The sequence below is a fragment of the Camponotus vicinus genome, unplaced genomic scaffold (assembly GCF_025532165.1).
Source record: "Camponotus vicinus isolate PSW18456_S1 unplaced genomic scaffold, iyCamVici1.0 SCAF_5, whole genome shotgun sequence".
NCBI classification, from domain to species: Eukaryota; Metazoa; Arthropoda; class Insecta; order Hymenoptera; family Formicidae; genus Camponotus; species Camponotus vicinus.
In genome coordinates this window covers 10,482,218-10,502,239 of record NW_028141977.1, presented here as the reverse complement: position 1 = coordinate 10,502,239, position 20,022 = coordinate 10,482,218, and the positions used below count along the sequence as shown (strand labels likewise).

At 26.8% G+C, this 20,022-nt stretch overlaps 4 protein-coding genes across 9 annotated transcripts in view; 1 reads left to right on the top strand and 3 right to left on the bottom strand.

Moving 5' to 3' along the window:
• The first annotated feature begins 4,991 nt into the window (after positions 1-4,991).
• On the top strand, positions 4,992-8,532 carry Ppat-dpck (Bifunctional Phosphopantetheine adenylyltransferase - Dephospho-CoA kinase). Its single transcript, XM_083100614.1, has 7 exons — positions 4,992-5,249; positions 5,429-5,732; positions 5,832-6,520; positions 6,655-6,998; positions 7,121-7,375; positions 7,593-7,775; positions 7,947-8,532. Exons 3-7 carry the CDS (start codon positions 5,929-5,931, stop codon positions 8,145-8,147), a joined length of 1,575 nt encoding a protein of 524 aa, XP_082956740.1. The 5' UTR covers positions 4,992-5,249; positions 5,429-5,732; positions 5,832-5,928; the 3' UTR covers positions 8,148-8,532.
• Positions 8,257-9,402, bottom strand: LOC145972210 (intraflagellar transport protein 22 homolog). Its single transcript, XM_083100615.1, has 4 exons — positions 9,277-9,402; positions 8,978-9,147; positions 8,693-8,892; positions 8,257-8,532 (listed from the first exon to the last, which is right to left on the bottom strand). Exons 1-4 carry the CDS (start codon positions 9,313-9,315, stop codon positions 8,369-8,371), a joined length of 573 nt encoding a protein of 190 aa, XP_082956741.1. The 5' UTR covers positions 9,316-9,402; the 3' UTR covers positions 8,257-8,368.
• A 355-nt stretch (positions 9,403-9,757) lies between these two features.
• On the bottom strand, positions 9,758-17,914 carry LOC145972201 (double-stranded RNA-specific editase 1). Of its 5 annotated transcripts, none has more exons than XM_083100609.1 (7): positions 17,627-17,914; positions 16,930-16,976; positions 13,393-14,627; positions 12,755-12,924; positions 12,020-12,557; positions 11,838-11,938; positions 9,758-10,273 (listed from the first exon to the last, which is right to left on the bottom strand). In XM_083100609.1, exons 3-7 carry the CDS (start codon positions 13,823-13,825, stop codon positions 10,247-10,249), a joined length of 1,269 nt encoding a protein of 422 aa, XP_082956735.1. In that variant the 5' UTR covers positions 13,826-14,627; positions 16,930-16,976; positions 17,627-17,914; the 3' UTR covers positions 9,758-10,246. The 5 variants fall into 5 exon arrangements, with proteins under 5 accessions (XP_082956735.1, XP_082956733.1, XP_082956732.1 ...); XM_083100607.1 differs by having other exon boundaries at positions 11,823-11,938; positions 13,393-14,005; XM_083100606.1 differs by having other exon boundaries at positions 13,393-14,005.
• Positions 17,915-18,539: 625 nt separating this feature from the next.
• The window catches only part of LOC145972200 (uncharacterized), a 50,381-nt gene continuing 48,898 nt past the window's right edge, over positions 18,540-20,022 (bottom strand). For both annotated transcript variants that reach the window (XM_083100605.1, XM_083100604.1), the window contains 2 exons: positions 19,451-19,991; positions 18,540-19,285 (listed from right to left, as the gene is read on the bottom strand). In XM_083100605.1, coding sequence (XP_082956731.1) covers positions 18,843-19,285; positions 19,451-19,991 — 984 coding nt within the window. In that variant the 3' untranslated portion in view covers positions 18,540-18,842. The remainder of the gene's footprint in view (positions 19,286-19,450; positions 19,992-20,022) is intronic.

Below are 20,022 nucleotides of genomic sequence, written 5' to 3'. Positions count from 1 at the left end.
TAAGTCAGAAACATTGTCGCGGTACTGTTTATATCGCCAAGTTCGACTTATATACGTTATTGTTATAATTCGTCGTTGAAATCTTCTATGAGTTATTGCCGATTAAGAAAATTTAAAGCATTGGTTGAAATTTATTTAATTCTAATAGATATCGTTAAGGAAATTATTATAATAAGCATTAATAATCGAAAGATCATAACAAAATTAATTCTTTTATCCCCTTTTATGTATCCCCTGTTCCAATTTTTATTCGCAGTAATTAATGATTGCGATGCGATAAAGATTTATCGTTGCGATACAGTTTCATGTCGTTTATTATAAGTTAATTAATTTTTAATTATTAATAATTATATCAAATCATGTTTCGATACTAATCGTAATCGTGTTTAGAAAAATATTCGACAATATGCGAAGCAAAATATGTAGTATAATTATAATATAATTTATAAATTGATGATGCTATCAACATCAAATAAATATATATTCGAATTTATTCAAATATTTTCAATAATACGGATAATTTGATGTTGCATGAGAGCATTATAACGCACACGCTTGGACTTACAATAATATTATATATATGGAAAGAAAGAGAAAGAAAAGTTCGGAGAGTAAGATAATTTTTCGAAAAATGAAGATATTGCAAGATATATTTTCCATTTTTCGAGACTTTTATTCAAGATTTATTCTCTATTGTGAGTGTTATAAATAACTTTTACACATAGTTTTGTTATAATTTTCATAATAACTTGATATACATAATAAATTGTTATATAGAATATATACATAGAATATTTTATTATATTACACGAAAATATCAGAAATGCGTACAATGTAAAATTTATTAGAAATTTTTAGATTGGCGTATATAGCTGATATAATCTATCGCAATCAAAAGAATCACTAATAAATTTATCGATTATGTCTTTTAATTAAGAAAGAGTACCCGGAATTTTAATGTATTTTGTAAGGTTTTCTAAAAGAAATATTATCGCGAAAAGATAAACTAAGTTTCGATGTTACCCAATGATTAAATGAGAAAAAAAATCGCGATTTAAATTTCACGAATATACATGACAAATAAATAAATTGACAGTAATAGTAATATTTAATTACAATCCGTGTAATTTTTATAATAATCGCAACACAACGTGCGCACACGCAATATAATTATTATCGTTTTATATAATAAAAAAGTATCAAGTAATTAATTTTTCTGTTGCATTTAACAGTTAACACTTAACAATAAAACGATAATTTATTTTATTGTGATTTTTATAAGAATAATTATTTCTTTAACGATACTTAAAGATTAAGTGTATTTTATTCGATGTTTTATCATTCAACTTTTTAACAATCTAAATACAATTCAAATTATTATTAATTTTAATTCTTGTCACACACTTCTATTTTTAAATCAATATATCAAAAATTAAATTCAAATATAATCAATTAATATTCTTATAGATCTATTCTTTATAAAACTCAAAATAATTTATTTTGTAAAACTAATTATTACGCGCAATCAATTTTTTTATATTTTAAGAGAGATTTATCTCTGATATTATTACTTTAAATGTAAAACTAGCAAAAAAATGTTTCTTTATTATAAATTTTTGAAAAATATAATTATATAAAGAGAGTATGTTAATTTTCATATATGAAATATTTAAATAATTATATTATTTTAAAAATATTTTTTAAAATAATATAATTATTAAAATATTAAAATATTTATATATAAAAATATTAATTAATAACAAAAATATTATAAATGCTTTATTATAAATACTTTAAATGTGTTAAAATAAAACCTGGAATATTTTATACATGCATTATATTACGTGATTTTTAGAGCGAATTATATATACCATTGAGAAAATGAAAAAATAATAAGCAATATGTCTATTTTCAAATTAATATATATTGTTGCGTCCGCGGAACGATATGTATCGAACGCGCGCGACACAATTAATCGGCACACACTCGCACTCGCGCACTCGAAAATAATAATACGGTTCTTTGAAACACAAGAACCACGAAACATAGAACCACGAGAAACATACAAGAACTCAGATAATTCGTAAAACGAAACACAGATTTTAACGCGCGACCGCTCAGCTTGACAGCTGGGCTCAGACTCAGCTGACCGTCGTTGATGTTAAACAACCTCTTAACAACGCGCGCGGAGACGATCTTCTTCCATCGACGTACTTCCCGACAGAATAACGAATGGCGTATACATCCGCAGGAACGAGACGCGGGGACGCAACAATATAAATAATAAATAATTTTTATAAATTACTCACCGCATATCTCTCTGGCTGCTTCAGGCTCTCTCACTATTCTCTGGCTGTCCGATACTTTTCCAGATATCCTTCTCCTTTCTTCATCCTTTGCTTGCACCTTCACAGCACTCATGTTCACTCGCGAACAAACAATTAATTATATTTAGTCATATGTAGAAACGATTGCGAGACACTTTGCACGGCACTCCCGATCACGGAATAATTACGAGAGACGCACTTTAATATAGTGTATAAGGGATAGAGAAGTACGATTCGCTCGACGTTTTTATGAAATCAAATTAAATACTAATTCATTACAAATGTTGTTTTCATTATTGATATATATATGCAATACATGTATATTAATACGAATTATAGGATCGAAAGTTTAATAAAATTGAAAGTCATGATAGAATAATTGTTTAATTAATAATTAATTTAAGAATATACGACGTATTTCGCACTACGATCTTTACTGCTCGAGTGTTGCCGTGTGAATGATATCAAGACCGTATGACTAGCGCGCTTGTTTACATCGTCAAGGCCGAACATCGTGTTATTGTCCGTTCGTCATATCGAAATATATTGTATTATATTATATTATATTTTATATTATAATATAATATAATATAAATATGTTAAAGTACGTAAAATATTTCGATGACGAACAGACAATAATACCGACCTTGGCGTAAACAATACATATTTATATTATATTATATTATATTATATTATATTATATTATATTATATTATATTTTACGTATTTTGATACAGCAAATAATTTGTCGATATTGATCGAGATCGCGTCTAGAAAAGGATTTAACGGAGCGCCTTGTACTACTACTTTACTCTTTGAGTGTCGTCGCGCGAATAATAATAGAGCCGAGAAAATTAGTCCGAAAGACCGTGTTATTATTATTTTTTTATCGAAACATTTTTCAAGACTATGGCATATAAACATTAGCGCGCTATTGTTTACGCCGCCAAGGTCGGTGTTATTGTCTTGTTCGTCATCGAAATATTTTACGTACTTTAACACACACACACACACACACACACATATGTATATATATATATATATATATACATATACATATGGAATATATTAAAGTATATAGAAGTACTTTAGATTATATAGATTTTTTAATTATATGATTATTTATTAAAAGATTGTATGATGTATCATGGAGCCTTACATTATATTAATTGTTTAGATCCACGATTCAATTATTTTACTGTGCGTCCTTATAATCCGAATTATATTTCAATGATTGAAAAATAAAACAATAAAACGTCGCAGACATATTATATTCGACTCTATAAATATCTATAAATATTAAAGAAATAATTTCTGCTCGTAAAAATCGATTTCATATCGAAATAATAATTTATTATTTTAGATTTCTGTTACTATATATATATATATATATATATATATATATATATATATATATATAATTCTTATTATAATTAATTAAATGAATAAATTACAAAATATGCGATTCGAGAATTTTCGTCGCGGTATGTATATAGATATTAATTATGTGTTATTTATAAAAGTTAATTAATTATATTGTTATAATTAATTATAATTATATTGTTATAATAAATAATTTTCCGATGTTAATCGCAATCGTATCTAGAAAAGAAATTTAACGGCGTATCACTATATTACTCGTTAGAAAATATTAGACAATAACATATGAAATTATATAAATCGTTTCACAATCGACATGCAGATATTACAATGCTATCTGTATCTCATTTATATAATTTCATATGTTATTGTCTAATATTTTCTCTAATGTGTTATATTAATTATTTTGTTTCAATTTTTGATCACGGTAATGAATGATTGCGATTCGATAAAGATTTATAGTTGCGATACAGTTTCATGTCGTGAATTAATTTTTAATTAATTAATTTATATTAATATTTAAAGTAAATTATGTTTTGATACTAATCATAATCGTGTGTGTTTAGTAAAAAAATTACAATACGAAACGTTTCTCATCACTACCTTATTACTCGAGAGTCACAGTGCGAATGATGACAAAGCCGAAACATAGCGCGCTACTGTTTATATTTTATATTGCCAAAGTCGAACACCGTGTTATCAATAATTCGTTGCCAAAATATTTTATATATTATAAAATGTACATTAACGCGGAATATTAAATTAATGAAGTATTTTAATTTATTGATTAAAATTGATTATTTATTAAATAACTTATCACGGAACCTTTCGTTATGCTAATTATTTGAATTTATTCGATTATTTTATTTTCAAAGTCAAATTCTATAATATTTAGTTTTGCATTTTAGAAGACTGACTTAGAGCGAGCTAAATAAATAAATAAATAAATAAATAAATAAATAAATAAATAAAAAATAAATAAATGATGTTGAGAAGAAAAAGAACACACATAAATAAATAATAGCGTGGAAAGAGAGAACATACTAATATTTTTATAATATAATAAATAACATACTAATATTTTTATAATATAATAAATTATTATTAATTAAATTATTTATATTATTTATATTATCAGAGAGACATATATGTTACCCTCTGAGAACATTCATGCACATTGGCTTTGTAGTTCATGTTCACGTTTTTAATGTCCACAGAGAGAGTATCGCTTCCAGGGATCACCTAAAAGCGGGCCATGACATCTCTCAGTCTTCTCTCTGTTCAAGACTGTATACAGCGAATAAACGAGAAAATTTTTATATTTTTAATGTTATTGGCATATTTAATATAAAAAGCGCAACATATATTACAACTCTAAAGAAAAGTTTGCAATTAATTAATATATATTTCGATATTTTCTTTTACTAATTTTTATAGAATTTTTAAATTATTTCGAGAAACAACTCCTGTCTGAAGTCATGAATAATGTGGTGATAAGATGAACGTGCGTCCCTTTCCTAAAATTTTGTAGGACAAGGAATGGTAGATATGAAATTCACATAATTAATTAGCCAATCATGATCAAGCATTTTCAGCTATTTTGGACATATGTATACGATATTCATAATAAAAAAAATACATGAAGAAATATATATATATAAATCTAATTGTCTCAAATATTAACACGTGCATATATTAACACTCATTTATGATTGTTATAGCTGATGACGCAGCATTTATAAGAAAAATGAATGCATTTGTTTACAATTAATTAACTGTAACAATGATATTTTCTTGAAAATTTATTGATTGAAGTACATTTTTCATCTAATGTAACCTCTTCTCTGACAAAGAAACGAAAAAAATGCGATAATAAGCTTGTCCAAGACGAGTTTTAATGTTGATTTCTAATCTTTAGTGGCTTGATAGTCCAATAAATAGTGTTTTATGGAAAAAAAACCCATATAATTTTTGTCTTAAATAAGACAATTTTCGTCTTGCTACTGTGTACGACAATAATAATAGGTAAAAATAATTTTTCCTTTAAGATTTAAGCTTAATTAAGAAGTTTTTCTCATTTAAGAAATACGAAAAAATTAATTGATTAATTGCATAATTTCCTAGGCATTGGGTTCAAGGTCAAATAAGATTTAATTGTAAATTAAAATATTAGAAAGGATCATTCTAGAAGTCGAAATAATTTTAATGTACCTATCTTGATATGGCAAATACTGGTTTATTAATATTAACAAATCCTGCAAAAGTGAGGAAATTACTGCCTGTGATCAAGAAACATGTTTTGAAAACACTGTACATTCAATATTTCCCAGAGAAGAATATTTTTGCATCAGGAAACTATAGTGGCGCGATATCGCAAAAGAAAGGTCCTCAATATTCTAAGAATATTGCAGATATATATGTAAACACTTCCACAATTGCCTCTCGACTTGATATTCGTGTCTTACTCACCAACATGAAACATCCTGGTAGATCCATCATAAATACTAAAAAACCAGTAGAGATAGTAATCTTCGATCAAACGTGCAGTAAGAAAGAGGCAGATACATTCATACAAGATTGTTTAGCTAATACATCGATGGATTATAGCTTTGTTACTTGTAACTATGATCAAGAGCAAAATGATAACAAAGATGCAGAATATGCTGTACAGAATTTAACAACTTACAAAAATGTAGTGTTGGGTGGCACATTTGATCGATTGCACAATGGTCATAAAATCTTATTAAGTGAAGCTGCTCTACGTTGTACAGAAAAGCTTACTGTTGGTGTAACAGATATTAATATGATTTCTGGTAATGACTTCTCTTGTATTTTTTAATCTCAAATAATATCTGTATAATAATAACTTAGATAAAAAAAATTATAAAATATGATTTAATTAAATATCTTTGAAAATTAAAAATAAATAATAAGTATATTTTTTTAGGCAAATTACTATGGGAGCTTATACAACCATGTACACAAAGAATAAGTGGAGTTAAAGAATTTTTAGAAGATGTAGATTCATCAATAACGTATGATATTGTTCCTATCAATGATTTATACGGACCTACTAAAGAAGATCCAACATTAGAAATGATAGTTGTAAGTGAAGAAACAAAACGAGGAGGTGATAAAATCAATGAATTACGTTTGCAAAAAAATTTAAGCAAACTAGACATTTATATAGTAGAATTGGCAGCAGATGAATGTTATAATGAAATTGAAGAAGCAAAGATTAGTTCTAGTAATCATAGGATACGATTACTTGGTACAAGACTTCAAGCTCCTGTAAGTTTTCTACAAAATATACAATGTAATATAATAATAAATCATAAAATAATAATCTCGTATCTCGAATTTAGTTTATGTATCTGGATGTATAAATTAATCTTTTGTTTCTTTTATTATAGAGGATAAATGATAAGCCTTTAAAACCATATATTATTGGTTTAACGGGTGGTATTGCAAGTGGAAAATCTTCAGTTGCTGAAAAGTTGGAAAAACTTGGTGCTGGCCTTGTAAATTGTGATAAACTAGCTCACGACCTATATTTACCTGGAAAAGATGGTTTTTATGCAATACTTGAACATTTTGGTTCTTCCATTCTCAATTCAGATGGATTTATAAATAGAAAGTTACTTGGTGACATAGTGTTCGATAATAAGGTGTGTGTGTGTGTAACATATATATATTTCATTTTATATATATATATATTATATATATATAAAATGATTTGATGATTATATATATGATGATTATATATATATTATATATATATATAAAATGAATTTTATTATATATATATATAATAATTCATATTAATATACTTTTAATCTTTTATTACTTATTATTTAATTTAATGTAGATTTATACATATTTTAGGAGCAATTGGAAAAATTAAATAAATTAATCTGGCCTTTAATTTTACAAGAAGCTAAAAAACAAATAAATATTCTTTATTCAAAGGGTTATAATATCATTGTGATGGAAGCAGCTGTTTTGATTCAAGCTAAATGGCAGAATGTATGTGATGAAATTTGGACTTGCATCATTCCACAAAATGAGGTTGGTCCTTTTCTTTCAGATAAATTATATTCGTTTATTTATATTTAATGATAGAAATTTTTTGCTGTTTTATCATATATATCTTTTCAATCTTCTCTAATTATTTTTACATGGAATATTAGTAATTATTTACATAACATTATATACTAGCTATTTCAAATGTACTTACAGGCTATAAAACGAATAATGAATAGAAACAAATTATCTGAAGAAGCAGCAAAATTGCGAATTGAAATACAACCAAGTAATACAGAGCAAGTTAAAGAAGCCAATGTTGTTATATGTACTTTATGGTCTCATGAAATTACACTAGAACAAGTAGAAAAAGCATGGAAAGAATTAACAGCAGCTTTAGCCAAAGAACAAAAATAAATCTTTATAAATTTTCTTGTTCTATAATTATGGAAAAGTTTAATTTTTTTTTGTAAATAATATTTAATCATTATTCTGTGATACAATTTGTAATTAAAAAATATGTGAAGGAAATATTGGTGATCAGGTAAAATGTAAATGATAATACAGAAATAGATCTTAATATCATAAAGGAGAAAGTCTTCATTATTTACATAATTGCCATAAGAGATGAATATTTATTATTTAGCAAATAATATATTGTCACTCAATATCAATTTCTCTTCTTTGTTTTCTTGCAGTTTTGTCATTAAGGTACTTAGAAACAATTGAAAGTCAGTTTTTAATTTATCCCCACCATCATCCACGTTACATTTGACATGAGAGACATTAGGGAAGCTAGATGCTTTAATTATATAAAATTGAGAAATTAATAATACATAAGTATAGATATTTCGTGTTTTATACTATTTGAAAGAAACAATATAAAAGAAATATTAATGTAAAATTTATATATATGTGTTATATCAATATTTCTTAATATCAATATTTATTAATATACTTACAAATAATTTTTGATGCACTTGATGTAGCATTATCAGAATCAAAGAAGAATATTACACAATTGTTTGGTCCCAGTTTGGCTCCACTAACAAAATAATCATAAAATTCTTTCAACTGTTTCGAAGAATCCTGCATTTTTGCACTATAAACAAGTATCACACCATGTACGCCTTTACGTATAGCTGGCCAGCAGTTTTTGAATCTATAAAATATATATAAAATATCAGGATCGTCTTTCTTCTATTTATAATCTAACATCGTGAAAATACATGTCATTTTCTCTATACTTGTGATCTCCACTGCAATCCCATAATTCGATGTCCCTCGAAGCGCGTTCATTATTTATTTCAATGTCGTTAATTTCAAATTCCAGTATTCGAACACCTTGAGTTGGACGATAGTCATACGGAATTTCTGTAGCATCTGCTAGAAAATTCGCTATTGTGGTCTTCCCGCTCTAAATAAATAAATGAATGAATATATACACACATACATATGTGTAATAACAATATTGTTTCAATTATATAATTTTTGATATAATACGGTAATAAAACTTTTCATATCAATCAATAGAGAATTGTCTTACCTTAATTGGTCCTATCATTATCAATTTTAAAGTATACATTATTTAACAATGATTGTTTCAGAAATACTTGCATTATATGCATCTGATGTGAACATGCACAACAATATAGAACATATTGTTTGGCAATTGTTACTATAGTGACGATTACTTGATACAGTACAATCAATATAAATAGTAATTACAGATATACATGATTAAAATAGTTTTTGAAATATATCTCGATTATAAAATTCATTAATTAAATAGTTTGAGAATTTTTACTTGTATACAAAGAATAAACAAAACAATGATAAAGACATAAGAATGATAAAATGACAATAATGAGATAAAGACATTACAAGAAATTATTTTGTATTGAATTTAAATTGTATCTATTTATTTTGTGATAACATTTTGTGAAAGAGCTTTACCTAGCTATAATAAAATATTTAAAAGAGTAATAATATTATAAGATATGTACACAAAATAAATACATCACACATCTTGCAAAGATTTATGGTTTTATTGAATATATTTATTACATTCTCATTACAATACTGTCTTTTTAACAATATACTTAGTACTATGTAGTATAATAGTCACAATTATGTGCCTAATGTCATTATTATATAGTAATTAACACATGATTATAATAAAAATTTCAACTCGATTTCTATGGTTAGTTATTATAGGTGCTTTCCATTTACATCAAAACTCAGATAAATCTCACTTCTGTCTTTCTTCAACATTCATGTTAAAGAAAGACAGAAGTGAGATTTACCTGAGTTTTGATGTAAATGGAAAGCACCTTATATTGTAAAGTACAGTTGTTTTGCTACATTATTTGTGGGAAAATTCTTCAATGTTAAATAAAAATACATTTGATTTTTCAAGATATGCACATTATAAATAATATTTTAAATATAAGATACATTTGATACCAAAAATGTTGAAACATTGCTTATGTTCGACTTTATGTTCGACTCGATACTTAAAACTTGTTTTGAGAGAGATCCAACTAAAATGAAAGAGTTTTCAATTAATTATAAAGAAAATCCAAAATACTTGTTTGACAAACTAAAAGTAAGAAACTATGAACAAAGAATAAGATTTTGAAAAATGCAAAAGTATATAAATAAAAATATTTAGTATATAGATAAAAATATTTAATGTTATTTAGAGTATAAATATATTGTGAACATGTATAATTAAAAAGAACATGTTATTAAATTTCTGTTGTACATTGATTATATCACAATTGCAATATTACATCTTTTGCATTTTGGCAAGTAGAAAGAAAAATAATAAATACATACATATAACTCACAGATCAAACTATTATAACACGAAATTTATATTTAATATATATTTAATATATATATTAATATATATCAAATATATATATTGTTAATATTTTAAGAGGTTGATGGCATAGATTTTACTTGAATATAATTAAATTCCAAAAGTGAGTTAAACAGATTTGCTCACTAAATTCTCAATTATAAAGCCACAATATGTGGATATATTACATTGTATATATTTAATATTATATATATAATTAATATACAAAATAAGTTATGCAATTCAAATGGACCATATCACTTGCAGTTAATGATAGGAAAAAGTGATAAAAAAGATAACTGAACGATTTAATATCTTTATAATTAAGAAATTAATAAGGCATTCAATGTGTGAAACAAACTTAAATTTATTTGGCTAATAAAAGCCATACATGAATGATAATGTCATCAGTTTAAAAAAAGTTAATTTTGTAAGAACACTGATTAATTTTTAATTGAAAAAAAAAAAAAAATATATATATATATATATATATATATATATAATTTAAATAATAATTTATTGTAAGTAAATCGCTTAACTCCTCTCTAAAAATATGTAAAAATTGAAATTAGTCATGTGTGTAGTATTTGGTGTCAAAAGAAATTGGTGTTTTTTGCACAATTAATCAATTTCAATGAAAAATTAATTTTCTTTTAAATTGACGCATTATCGTTCGTGTCTGATTCTTCCTATAATTAAATTTGTAATGTCTATCTTTTAATGATATTATTTTTCTCATTAATATGATGTATTAAGCATCATACAAATAATGTGTATATATCTTGATAATTAATTATTGAATATCATTTGATTTATATCGTTATAATTTATATAGAATATTGGATAATTAATTATAAATCACATATATATCTATTAATATACTTTTTAGGTATAAACTCTATTCTTGTAAAAAAAACTATCATGTAGAGAAAATAACTTCATAGAATGTTAGGAATAATCATATCATTTGAATTGCGTGATTTAGTCAATTAATATCTATATCCACATTTTTACATACAATAAAAATTATATGTATATGATGTAAAAGTAAATTTTACAAAAAATATACTAAAAATACAAGATTGTTAATGTGAAAAAATAAAATGAATGATGTGCATTATAGACATTATAAATGTAATTATCTATGCTTTGTTAATAGAAATTATATTTTATGCTGTTTGAAAAAAAAATTTTATTTGGAAAAATTATATTAAATGAAATTTTACATCTTAACCAACTACCATATTTTCCTGTTTTGCCGCATCTTCAGGATAAGTTAAGTCATATAATGCTAACAATGCTGCTTTAGCTGCTGCCTTTTTAGCATCTTTTTTATTTTTAGCTGTAAAACAAAAATTTTTATTTATATATTAATAATAATGAAAACATTTTATAATAATTGCTTCATAAAGCTTATACATACCTGTCCCTGAATATTCAACTCCATCAATTTCAACAGCCAGAGTAAACATTGTATTTGGTGGATTACCGACACGGCTGAGTTCTACATATGTTAGTCCAGGCTTCATCTGATTCAGTAACATAACTGGGTGTATATTCACAGGATTAGGTGGAAGTTCCTTTTGAACGGGAGTTTTAGGTGCATTAGGATTATCTTTTTTGGCTCCCTTTGTCGCTGGCAAACCAGGTCGTGGAACTGGGACTGACGTTCCTTGATTATGCCATTCAAGGAAAAGTTTATAAAGCGCGAAACTGGCCAGTGAACTCCAGGGAATTTCATCTTCAGTACTAGTGTCCATAGTAGTGTTATCCTCATTAATTTCTTCTTTTAGTCCCTCTATAGACGAATTAGCTTGTCCATCTGATTCAGCATCTATACGTGCTTTCATAGATGCTGCTGTCATCTTTTCAAGTAATAAAGCTTTTAATGCATTCTCGGCTGCATTTTGACGAGCAAGTGGTTTAGATAATCCTTGTCCAACATAAGTTTTACCATCAAGCTGTAATAATATAAATTAATGACACATTTGAAAGAAAAGAGTTTTTATACCCATATCAGCATTATATATTAAACATAAAATAGTATTCATTAAAAAAAAATTTAATAGAATTTTAATTGAATTTAATTAATTTTAATTAATTTTAATTAAAGTGATAAAACAATAACATAATGCGCAAAAATTGTTCCTAGTATTACCTCAGCATGAACAAGATAAAGTGAGTTTGTCATGGGTCCTTGGGTTTCAGGGAAAGTAAATTGAACTCCGGCTTTCATCTCATTCAAAACCATGATTGCATTTTTAGGCTGCAAAGTTTTCCTTAGACGCTGGTTCATACGAAGACGTTTCAATTTTTTATTTACCTTAACTACAAAAATAGTTATATTAGTTATGTAAATATAATAATACGACTAATGAAGGCTTATTATATGTATGTCAGTATAGAAATTCACATTGACTACAGGAAAATCAATGATCAATGGTACAGTGTCAGAGCATTCAATATTCCTGAATCTTCAAATTTGCGCAGTGAAATGTCATCATAAGGAAAAAGAAAATTGCTTTTATATTATAATATAAACAATAATTATACCATTAAAATCCTAATTTTTTTACTTATTTATACTCTTAAGTTTCAGCAGATTTTTTCATGCAATTATTTATAAAATCATCAGAAAAATTATAATTAAAAATTTGTTTAAAAATCTCAAATATTTTGACAAAATTATACCTGTTTTTACATTATAAATATAAACTACATATTCAAATTGCAATTTTAGAGATAAATATATACAAAATTATGTATCTAATTTATAATTAATTTGAAGGTATTTACATCCAGGTATCTTTCTTCGCCATCTTGGTTGAGCATCTTGCATTTCAACATCTGTATCTTCTGTCTTCATACTATCATCATTAACATCAGAATTGTTATTAGTAGAAGTCGGAGTATGTACAGGAGGCACACAAGGTTGAGAAGTTACGGGCATAATTTGTGCGGCAGTTGTAGCTGGCTGCACATTTGCTGTGCTTTGCTTTAAAATTGGCTTTAATCGTTGCTGTAGTGGAGGCAGATTTGGTGTCTGCTGCTGCTGCTGTAATTGTTGTTGCATATGTTGTTGGGGTTGTGGTTGCATTTGTTGCAGCGGCAATGACTGTTGATGCTGCTGTTGTAACATTTGCTGCTGTCCTTGTTGTTGAATTTGCGGTTTTAATTGTTGGGTAGGTGCTATAGTTGATAAAGGCCGTGTTGCTGTGGCTGCTGGCATTTGCGTTGGTTGTGGTTGTGGTTGTTGCGGCGGCGGCTGCTGCTGCTGCTGCTGCTGCTGCTGCGACTGCGGCTGCGGCTGAGATTTGAAGCCTTGTGAGTTTTGTATGTTGCCTTGTTTGTAATTGCTTTGTTGATTGGACGTAGATTGCGATGCTTGGTAACTTCCTTGTGTATTATACTGTAAAACATAGGGTGGGTCGCCGCTACACAAGGAACCTCTACGGTTGTGCTACCCCACCAAGGTCTAGCATCGTATGCTAGAACAATTAGACGCTACCCCTATAGCTCATACCAACCATGTTACCTTTACTGTGGCCAACGTCTCTTTACTCATGACTGAGCTAAGTTTTTGTTGAATTAAAAATGTATTATATATTGATAAATAATATTTAATACGATAGAAGTTCTGTTATAGAAAAAAGCATGATAATGCAAATAATGCTTTTCTATTTTACGTGTATGTGTATATGCAAATTAAAATATACTTGAAAATAGTGAAAAGAGATTATCATTAATAAAATCGTTAATATTATTAAGTAATAAAGTTATATTACCAATTAATATAAATATAAAAATAATAAAATTTAATTTCTTATTCGGTTTAAGTAAAAAGTCCAAGAATCGAGATTAAGATATCATGCAGATATATAACATTTTTACAATAGTAAAATTTGCTTAGACACGAGTTCAGCACGAACTACCAAGAAAGCGGCCTACGGTAGGGTATGCTATGTGGGTAACTGACGACCTAGTCCCTGGTCGAATGCACCTCCTCGGTATTGTTGTATAGCTACTAGTACCTGCGTTGCAGGGGAGGGGGAAGTAGGGACCACTAATTAGTATGTGCAAGTGAAACAATCTTGCTGACAGCAAATGGAATTCATATTTGGATTATGAAAACTAGCATATTTATATAATTAACATTATTACATTGCTTAATATCTCATGTATTATCAATATTTTAAATCATCATTTAAAAATGCACATTATATTAATTGTAACACATGATAACACTAACACTAATACCAATACTAATTTAAACACAAGATTTATGTGTCTAAATTAATAAGATTTAAAATTTAATTTCATTTAATCATTTCTTAATAGCATTGAAATTTATATTAATAATAAACACAATTTTCATATAATTAGAGCAAATAGATTTGTGGTTAGATAATTATTATTGTAATATAAAAGTTATATCTTTCTAGAAACATATATATTTTAAAAATAATAATAAATATTATGTTGACACAAAAGTTAAGAAAGAAAACAATTTTATATATAATAAATATCAATTAAATGATATAAATAAATTAATATTATTTAAATACAAAATTTCAAACTGATAATTCAAACTTGATAAATTTATATTGTTAATATTGAATTTTTTTGTACTTATTTATGTAGAAAATTAGATAATGTGGAATTCTTTGTTTTTAGACAATAAGAAATACAGGTGTAAAAATTACATATATATATATATATATAATTATCTGTGTGTGTGCGTGTGTGTGTGCAATAAGTTTTATTAACTCCATTATATGCCATTTTCTAAGAAATTATGTAGATATAAAGTAAATATTAAAGCTGTTATAATTATATAGCCGGAGCAATTACAAAATTTTTAATGAAATAGTAATTAAACTTCTTATATATTTTTGAAGATTTTATTAATCTAAATTTGATAAAATTTTAAGAAAAGTTTATATCGATATTTTTAATTCCTTAAAAAATAAAATATATTGGAATTATTAAATCTTTTGCATTTGTATATGTATTTGTATATGTATATGTATGCATGTGTAAGTATGCATGCATATGTATGTGTGTGTATTTATTTTTCAATTTTTACATCAATCACATACATAATAAATAAATCAAATGTTTTTAAGTTAGTAATTGCTTTGTTTCTTAACTTTTATAAGTATAATTAACTTTTATTTTTTGTCAACCTTAATCCTTATAGGTCATACACTTTTTTGCTCTGTTTTTGGTCACACATGGTCACAATTCTTGTTACAATTTTAATTGTCAAAAAAATCTACAAAAATTTTTACATGTTCTTTAATATTTATGAAAATAATTGTGTATAACAGTTAAAAAGTATATTTTGAACATTTGTTTTTATTGAGATTGAGAGAGGGCTTCAGTTCTGTTATTTAAATATTAAATTATTGACATTATTAAAATAGACAGATCAAAATGACCTTTAAGGGTTAATATATTTTCGAGATTAATGATAAATATACGGTTTCCTTTAAAATAAAATTTGTAAAAAATTTAGTATTTATCTAATCTTTAAGTATAAATCATCTGTTTTTTAAGGAGAGCATTATTATTTTAATTGCTTTTTAATATATTTTATGGTAACATCCTTTCCTTTACATAAAAAAGATGTAAAGATGCTTTAATAATTTACTTGAATTTTAATGTATACATATTGTCATAAATTTCACACACACACACACACACACACACACACACACACACACACACACACACACACACACACACACACACACACACAAAATTGTATTATATGGTGGTTAATAGGAAAAATTAGGGAAATTCTTGAGATAAATTAAGCATATTATATAAATATGCCACATATAAGAATTAATTATAATAATGCTCTTAATCTATATCTTTTTTATATCTCTTTCCTAGAAGATAAAACATTTATATAGTCTTATTTAAATATAATCAAAAAGACTATATTACCTCTTGAAGGAAAAATAATCATTATCTTAATAGAATAATATCTATGCAACTATTCCTACTTTGTTCAAGAGCAATGTGCGTAACTGTATTTTCATATAAAATACTTTTATAAATTAAAATTATTGCATTCAATAATCTTAATTATTATATATGTATGTACATGTTTCAATACTAATAATACCTTTAATATATTTAATAATACCTTTACTGCACCTTGCATAACTGTTTTGTCTACCTTTACTTATCTGTGTATGATAATGTATGTTAATATATCATTAATATAATAGATAAAACAATAGATATTATTATAAATATAAAATATGGATATATTACTATATATATATATATATATATACATATAAGAAAGAGAAAACTTACAGGCATTGTATAGGATCCTTGAATTTGGGGATTATTTGGATTCCGCGCTGCAATACAGAATTATATTTATTAATACTTTATAAGAAAATATAACATGTGCATAATATTTTGCGAGCAAGAAACTTAATCCTGAAATTATTTACTCAGTCCTCTAACAAAAAAAGAAAAAACTTTATTAAAATCAATTAAATATAATCTTGATGAGGAATATTTATGAATCTCTCTCTCAATTCAGTGTTTCAATACATGATACTCTCAGAAGCTGAAGAAATTGACTATGAATTTCACATTTTAAAGTTTCTTACTTTCAATATCAGAACACTAATGGATATGTTGAGAAGTTCAAATACCACATATTATGCTTATAAATAGCACTGTCATGCAACGTGCTTGGGCAATATGATGAATAGAGGGAGGAGGGGGGGGAGAGAAAGAGAAAGAGAGAGAGAGAGAGAGAGAGAGAGAGAGAGAGAATGACGCGGTATTTGCAGAAAACTGCCATTCTTCATTAATCGGTGTATGTGTTATTGATTTTTTTCTTACGAGAAATTATTTTCCATTCATTATATTTTGCTTATGTTATATTGATGATAGGATGTACAAGCCACCGAGAATTTTGTATATATGATGTATGACACACACACACCCACACATACACACATAATATATAAATATATATTCATATATATAATCTTACCATTGCCATAGCCCTGATTTTGTCTGCTTCGTGTATACATGTTGAGACTCTGATTCGGAGTCTTCGTCTTCGGTTAAAACTACGATCCAACAAACGCGTAAGAGCGTTTGATTTGTCACACGGTTCGTTCCGTGAAAAAAAGATCAGTCCAAGAGGATGTGCGAATTAACACACTTAATTAATTGAATTCGTCACTGTTCTTGCATAAGGATGTTTTTCGATATTGCTCGATATTTCCGATTTCCGCTTTACTTGCTCTTGCTCTTGGCGTGAAGAAAAGGGAAATGACGTTCTTCGTTGAATATCGGAAATAGCAAAATCGCCATGTTACTTTTGACTGATGCGCGGTATATTCAACGATATTTCAGAGGATTTTTGAAACTGCAAGGAATAATTCAAAGTTACAAAGTTACATTTCTTATAATCAAATTGCATGAAAATTGTTGTATAATTAAGATATATTATAAAGTATTATAATATTGTATAGAAAGACAAATGGCAGAATAAAAGCGATGATTTATATTTTACAAATTCATGTAAATATGTATATAATTTAATTCAATATTTATAAATATGAAATATTAATTTAATATTAAAAAAATATAACATTAAAAATATTTTACTTAAATTTACATATTTCTATTATAAATTTATTTTTCAACTTATGTAAAATAGAGCATTTTTACAATTTTCTTGTTGCATTTGTGCAGCAATGCTCTTGCATTTAGAATTCTTTCTTCAATATCAATTGAATGAGTTGAAAAAAATAATAATAATTTAAATCGACAAGACCAAAGCTTTATGTAAAGAAGTTGTTAACACACATTTATTTGCAAGTTGGATTATATAATCCTAAATATTCTTTCTTACATTTTTATTAAATATAAAATTATTTAAAAATAAATTCAAAAAATTCGGGAAAATTAGTTTAAAAAATTTATTATATATTTATATTATAATATATTTATAAATTTATTACTCTATTATACTTTTCATGATTACTTATTAACATATCTCTGCTGATTAATATTATTTCAAGATTTTCAATTTATGTTGAATGTTTTATTTCTTCGTTCATATATTTAAAAATATTCACAGATGATATTAAGTAATAACAAAAATAATGTTTTTAATGATGCTTGTATATTATACAAATGTTTATATTGATTACTCCAATTGAATAAAATTGAATTAAATATATATTTTCCATCAATTTTCAGAGTAATCCTTCCATTTCTTGCATAAACTGCATATATGCATCATCTTTTGTCTTAGGTTGTGTTGTTCTAAGTGGTTGTGTTTCTGGTAATCTTTCTGTAATTCTAGAAATACTGCTGGATTTTTTCTTATCATCTCTCTTCACCCGCAGGGATGTTGGTAAGAATCTTGTAACATCAGCAGCCAAATTTCTAATTTGTGGTTTTGCCTCGATAGTAGTACTACTTTTTCCATCTTTGTCTTTCCTATTGATTAATTGTGGCGCAGCAGAAAGAACGTTGGGCGTCTTAGGCTGTGTAGTCGTTCCAGATTGCGTTTGCATTTGAGGATTTGTAATATTCGACATATTCGACATATTTGACATTTGCATTTGAGGTGGTGGCATTCTAGGAATGCTAGGAGGTCCGGGTCTCAATATTCTTGGCATTCCAGGTGGAGGACCTGTAAAACAATTATTCACATTATATAATCTCTTCTGTATATAAATATATTCATTAATAAACACGTGGTTTACATTAAATCTATGAAATTAAATTTATATTGAATATTAAATATATAAATCTCAAAAAAAGATATAAAATAAAAAATGTCGGAAAAAATTTTAACCAGGTGGTAATCGAAGTCCGATACGAGGCGGTGGCGGCGGTGGCATTCTGAGATGTAACGGCGGTGGAGGTGGCCGATAAAGTAAGGGTGGAGGTGGTATACCCATTGGCGGCATCACATGTTGTTGCGCATGCTGTGTATGGGGATGAGACGCGTGTTGCCCATGGCCGGAGAGATGATCCGATGCCCCAGGCGGTTCCAACTCTTCGTCATCTCCCTTATTATTGGATTTGTTATTATTAGATTTAGCATTAGGTTCGTTTTCTGCTTCCAATAGCGATAATCGTGCGTTAAGATCTTGGGCACGCTCAGTCTCCCTCTTTTTATGAACAACTTCCATCTCTCGCATAAACTGATCAATATCTTGTCCAGCCATAGCTAACATTTTCTGCTGCAACGTAGTCGGTTTGACTTTCGCCATGTCTCTGTCTTTTTCCTTCTCTTTCTCCACATCTTTTTCCTTATTTTCTGACTCTTGTTTATTGTCCTCTTTGTCATCAGCAAATCGTATCGTTCTTGATTTTGCTGGTGGATCTTTAACCTGTCAATTGCAAAAATATTAATATTACTTA

Excerpts from the sequence above, each read along its gene's own strand:
- Ppat-dpck (XM_083100614.1), top strand. The coding sequence starts at position 5,929 with ATGGCAAATACTGGTTTATTAATATTAACAAATCCTGCAAAAGTGAGG. Across the intron at positions 6,521-6,654 it reads AGATATTAATATGATTTCTG|GCAAATTACTATGGGAGCTT; the intron begins GTAATGACTTCT and ends ATATTTTTTTAG. Across the intron at positions 7,776-7,946 it reads GCATCATTCCACAAAATGAG|GCTATAAAACGAATAATGAA; the intron begins GTTGGTCCTTTT and ends ATGTACTTACAG.
- LOC145972210 (XM_083100615.1), bottom strand. The coding sequence starts at position 9,315 with ATGTATACTTTAAAATTGATAATGATAGGACCAATTAAG. Across the intron at positions 8,893-8,977 it reads GATTGCAGTGGAGATCACAA|ATTCAAAAACTGCTGGCCAG; the intron begins GTATAGAGAAAA and ends TATATTTTATAG. Across the intron at positions 8,533-8,692 it reads AAGTGCATCAAAAATTATTT|CATCTAGCTTCCCTAATGTC; the intron begins GTAAGTATATTA and ends ATATAATTAAAG.
- LOC145972201 (XM_083100606.1), bottom strand. The coding sequence starts at position 17,666 with ATGTATACACGAAGCAGACAAAATCAGGGCTATGGCAATG. Across the intron at positions 16,977-17,626 it reads AAATCAGGGCTATGGCAATG|CGCGGAATCCAAATAATCCC; the intron begins GTAAGATTATAT and ends TCTGTATTGCAG. Across the intron at positions 12,925-13,392 it reads GCGAAGAAAGATACCTGGAT|TTAAGGTAAATAAAAAATTG; the intron begins GTAAATACCTTC and ends CTATTTTTGTAG.